This window comes from Tauraco erythrolophus, chromosome 5 (genome assembly GCF_009769465.1).
Source record: "Tauraco erythrolophus isolate bTauEry1 chromosome 5, bTauEry1.pri, whole genome shotgun sequence".
NCBI lineage: Eukaryota > Metazoa > Chordata > Aves > Musophagiformes > Musophagidae > Tauraco > Tauraco erythrolophus.
In genome coordinates, this window is record NC_141469.1 from 1,049,615 (window position 1) to 1,054,575 (window position 4,961).

At 45.2% G+C, this 4,961-nt stretch overlaps 1 protein-coding gene across 1 annotated transcript; it reads right to left on the reverse strand.

Annotated features, from left to right (window-relative positions):
* Positions 1 to 1,376: 1,376 nt before the first annotated feature.
* LOC104370826 (interleukin-8) lies at positions 1,377 to 3,421 on the reverse strand. Its single transcript, XM_009986740.2, has 4 exons — positions 3,358 to 3,421; positions 3,041 to 3,176; positions 1,993 to 2,076; positions 1,377 to 1,407 (listed from the first exon to the last, which is right to left on the reverse strand). The coding sequence occupies exons 1-4, from the start codon at positions 3,419 to 3,421 to the stop codon at positions 1,377 to 1,379; spliced, it is 315 nt and encodes a 104-aa protein (XP_009985042.2).
* Between the last annotated feature and the right edge of the window lie 1,540 nt (positions 3,422 to 4,961).

The following is a 4,961-nucleotide window of genomic DNA, read 5'->3' on the forward strand; positions in this document are numbered from 1 at the left end:
TGCAGAATGTGGAGTAGCTCCTTATGGGAAAAGAGTGAAGGAAAACAAACATCAAAACTTTTGCTCAACTTTTCCATTTGCTCAAGTGTTTGCCTCTCATATTCCAGCCGTTTCTTTGTGTCACAGGCAGATGCGTGGCTGTACAGTAGGAGCTCTGTTTCTTGGGATTTCTCCTGGTCCAGCCCTCCCTCCTCGCTGGAATTGGGGAGGATGCTCACTTTCCCAGGTTTCCCTCCTTATTTAGGTTAAGGAAAAACCTTGGTCAGTGCCAGACTCTCAGCTGACGCCTGCTGTGGCCTTGGACTTTCTGTGACTAACCATTATTTTTTTGTTATTTTCTATCCATGAATTTTATCACCCAGACCTCTGGAAACACTGAGTCTGGGAAAAAAAAGAGGAAGAAAGTAGATCACTTTTATAATTCCCTCTATCGAAAACGATCTGCACTCCCCAGAGGCAAGAATTTCCTCTTATAATTAGCTGTCCCCGACAACTCAGCCACCACTTGCCCTTCTGAGAACACTTTTTGTGATACAAAACGAAAGAAAATGCATCCTCTTTTTCAGTTCTGTGTTCCAATACGGAAATTAATAACACACAATATTGCAGTGAAACGTTTCAACAAGCATTTATTAGGCATATAAACATAAATACTTTCCCACAGATAGATAGATAGATAAATAAATAAATAAATAGATATTGAAGACCTACTCCATTCTTATGCAAAAGTAAATAAATATGCACGAGTCAATAAATTAAAATATAAACATAAAAAAATAAAGTGCTTTTTTCTAACCAAAAGATGGCATTACAATATATGTTTATACCTTCACAACGCTAATTCACAATAAATAATATCCTGAAAACAATGGCACAAAAACTGGAGTCTCAGAATTTTGGCTTCCGGATTTTGCCAGCTGCCCTCTCCCGGTCAGTCGCCCGCTCCGAGCGGCAGTGCCATAGGCACAGTTGGTGCTACCTGTCCGTGCCTTCCTGGGGAGAAGGAGTCACCCGTCTGTTCCTAAACCGTTAGCAAAAAGGGAAGGTGTCATCTGGTGAAAGCTTTGCCCAAAGTGCACTGCACCGATCCAGCTGTGTTTAGCAAAAATGACTCCAGAAGCGTCTCCGTCTCCTTTCACCAGCCAGTTTTTGTGCCAGCTTTTTCTGGTGTCAGTGGTTTCTCTCCCACATAACGAGACCTCTTTAAAAGACTTAAGGTACTGTTGTCTGCTAACTACAAAACCAGGGAATCCGTACTGTCTGGGTGCTGTTAGAAGTGTGAATGTAGGAGGCAGGAGGAGGTGAGCTGCCAGAAGCTGGATGAGCATCTCTCCCAGGGTATTCCTGGAAGAGTTAGGACATTTTTCTTCTTCATCTTAGGACATCGTCTCAGGTTTGGCGTTTGCCCTAGAGAGAAAGAACATGGAAAAGGAGACAATTAGATATTGTCCATGGAACAGGTATCACTCGCTGGAATCAGGTGAAATCCACCACTAAGGGTTTGTGCTTCTGTGTCCGAGGCCCTTCAAAGCTGTCGCTGGACCCGAGGGACACCGGTACGGTGGGACCTTCCCACGAGTACTCAGCAGCTGTGAGTAGAGTACTACTACTGAGTAGTACTGCGACGCTTCACTTGGCCCCTCTGGGGCCTCATTTCCCCCCACTCATCCAAACTAATCGTTGCTTTCTGCCATGGCAAGCCAGGGAAAACCAGTCAGTTCACGCCTGGATTTCCTGAGCACTCGAGCTGCAGGTTTTCACTACGCTTGTGCCTTCCGAGAGACGTGGGATGTGTGGCACGGTGAGGGGCTGAAGCTACTGCTAAAATTAAAGCTCAAAGCTGTCACAGTGTTCGTCCCAGTTAGAGAACACAACCAGTAGGAACTGCCTGAGGAGACAGAATTTTGGAATGCTTTACACCGAACATGCTTGCTGGCTCGTTTAAAATCTGATTTTTTGATACGCGGCGCGCGCTGAGAACGAGTGACTCACTTGTCCAGAATTTCCTTGATGATCCGCTTCACCCAGAGAGCCGTGGGCTCCAGGCACACTTCTCTGCCGTCAGTCAGGGTGGCTCTGCAGCAGAGGAAAAAGGAAGGGAAAAGGTCTACTTGGTGAATTCCGAGGCAGTTTCCCTTTTGTAACATCACTCTAGGTGTACACTTACACCTTCTCTCCTTTCAGCTGAGTCAGCTGAGGCTGTAGCCTAGTGTAAAGTTGGGGGGGTTTTAATGGTTTCGTATCTTCTCGTATCTGTTTGTCTGACTGCATTAAGATTAGATATAAGGAAGAAATTTTTCACTCAGAGGGTGCTGAGGCACTGGAACAGGTTGCCCAGAGAAGCTGTGGCTGCCCCATCCCTGGCAGTGTTCAAGGCCAGGTTGGATGGGGCTTTGGGCAGCCTGGTGTAGTGGAGGGTGTCCCTGCCCATGGCAGGAGGGTTGGACCGAGATGATCTTTGAGGTCCCTTCCAACCCAAACCCTTCTGTGATTCTGTTCTATTTGCAGGACTCTCACTTGTATCAAAATTACTTCTTTTTTTTCCTCCAGCTAGCCCTGTATTTGTGATGGTGTTGAACCTTTCCATCTTGATTCAACTGATTCAAAGGACTAAACCTTTCCATCTTGATTCAGAAACTGTACTGCCTTGTCCATGGGAATTTTGTTACAGTGAGAGTTCTGGATCGCAGGATTTGTATCTAGAGGTAGTTTTTTCATTGACTTCAGTAGAAGTGTGATCATATTTTTCAGCTAACCATTAAAAATCATGTTTCGATCACCTGCTCAGCAAGTTTCATTCTCTTCTCCTATGTTGGTGGAACGCAGAGCTTTAGGAAGTTATTTGCTGCCTGATGACTGTGGGTTTAGGTTAAATTATTGCCTGTGGTGTTTAAAAAGCAGAGATAGGCACAAAGAACACGCAACTTAGAACGCGTAGCTGCTGGTTCCTCCACCGTTCAGAGAACATTTACATCATCCCTCGTGTCAAATCTGCTTCCTTCTTGCTAAGTAATCGGGAGGATTTTGCAAAAACACTTACATGACTTCGACGTTCTTGCAGTGAGGCCCGCTGGGGGTGAGGTTGACGTTCTGAATGAACTTGGGATGGATGAACTTGGAGTGGGTGCCTATGCACTGGCACCGCAGTTCGACCGCTGAGCGTGGCAGGGCCTTGCCTGTAAAACAAGAAAGAAACAAGGCGGGCTGTTTTGCTGTTTCCACAGAAAAGAGAAGATGTTCTTTTTGCTTACGGTGTTAGAATAGTTGCTTGCTGCACTTGCAGGACAGCATGGCAGCTCCTCCGTCGGCGCTGACACCAGCAGGGCGTTAGGAGAGCTCCAGGAAGGGTTTCCTCACCTTTCGTTCCAAGCACCGAGATCAGGAGGAGGGTCAGGAGCACAGCCGCAGCCTTGCCCATCATGATGCAGGAGAGTTGGTTCCCCGTGTGGCCTGGGCTGGTTCTGTAGCGAGGAGACTCCTGCAGCCCCAGGGGTGGCTGGTGCCCGTGCTCCAGGACCTGCCCTGCTTATATACTGCCTCGGCCGCCGGTCATGCCAGGGGAAACTCCAAACTGGTGAGATGCTACTGTGAAATGAGTCACAGGTGGGTGGGAGAGCCCCTTTCCCTCGATGGCACAACACTGCTTTTCCTCAACAGAAAACACTTTATTAATTAAAGAAACAGACAAACATCGAATGTGTACAACATGCACTTAGCTTCATGGAATCTGTAGGGCTTTGGTGTACATAAATACTCTATTTCTTGGGATTATTTTCTTCTGTCCCGTCGTACTTCTGCTGCTGTTATTATTATGTGACTCTTTCTAAATTTCCACTTCTGGTGGAAGTCATTTGGTCTGTGATTTTCCATCCTTGTGTCTTTAGGCTTTGATCTTTTTTTTTTTCATTTTAAGACATGATAGGAGTAGGAGCTAACACGTTGTAGAAATGATAGGTGCTAGCACAGGATTTTTATGAGCTCCCCTTGTCCTTACATGCAATTACATTTTAAAATATCTTTCTTTCTATGCTGAGATAACTTCTGCAGAAATACTTACAGTACTTTTTGAGACATTAAAACCTGGCATCACTGAAATAAGCAACAGAATCCAGCCTGACTTTGTCGTACTATTGGAACATATTATTATGATATGATGAATTGCTTTACCTGTCAGGTGCGTTTTTTTTTGAGGATGACTGCTTCTTCTGAAGACAGAACTGTTTGCTGCTTTGAATTTGGGCAGAGGAAAATTCTAAAAGCTGCTGCAAGATTCTGCTTCTGAAACAAATTGAGGCACTTCTGCAAATTTAAATTGGACCCTGTAAAGAGAAGGTTTCTTCTGATCATGATGAAATAAGGAAAAGTGAAGGAAAGGAATAAAGGAAAAGTGAAGATGGAATCACGAGGGAGGATTATTCAGATAAGGTCAGAGATGTAGAACCATTTTTATTAACAACAGAAAATAATACTGAAACACAAGTGGGGATTTTTTTGGTTAAACATTATGGAATCCCGATACTGTTCTTCTGCTCGGTGATGGAGACAGTGAAAGGAGCAAAGCATAGGACCAGATCTGAAGGACTATGGGCTTATCTTCTCTGACTCATCATGAAGGACACAGATTTATGTGTGCCAGGCTGAGATTCACTTCATGTTACCGCACGTAGCAGTGCCTGCGGTTTTACACCGTGACGTTCCTAAGCAGGCTTAGAGGACGTGTTCTGAGTAGCAGCCTAATAACTTATGTAGATATGGAATTAAGCACCTGGTTTTCCTGTAAATTTTCAGCTTGCAGTGAGCATAGGTGGGTGAGCTCATGTGAGCACATAGCACTTAAGTACAGCCCGTCTAGGGCAAACCAGAGGTCTGCCTGGTGAGCGTCCTTTTGTCACTCGTGGCTGTCAGCAGATGTCCATCAGCATGGAAGAAAAGATAAGTGTGTTTGAGACTTATCCCTCCTA

Bases quoted from the DNA above. Each gene is read 5' to 3' on its own strand.
- LOC104370826 (XM_009986740.2), bottom strand. From the start codon at position 3,421: ATGATGGGCAAGGCTGCGGCTGTGCTCCTGACCCTCCTCCTGATCTCG. The intron at 3,177-3,357 runs GTGAGGAAACCC...CTTGTTTTACAG, and splicing joins CTCGGTGCTTGGAACGAAAG to GCAAGGCCCTGCCACGCTCA. The intron at 1,408-1,992 runs GTGAGTCACTCG...CTTTCTCTCTAG, and splicing joins ATCAAGGAAATTCTGGACAA to GGCAAACGCCAAACCTGAGA.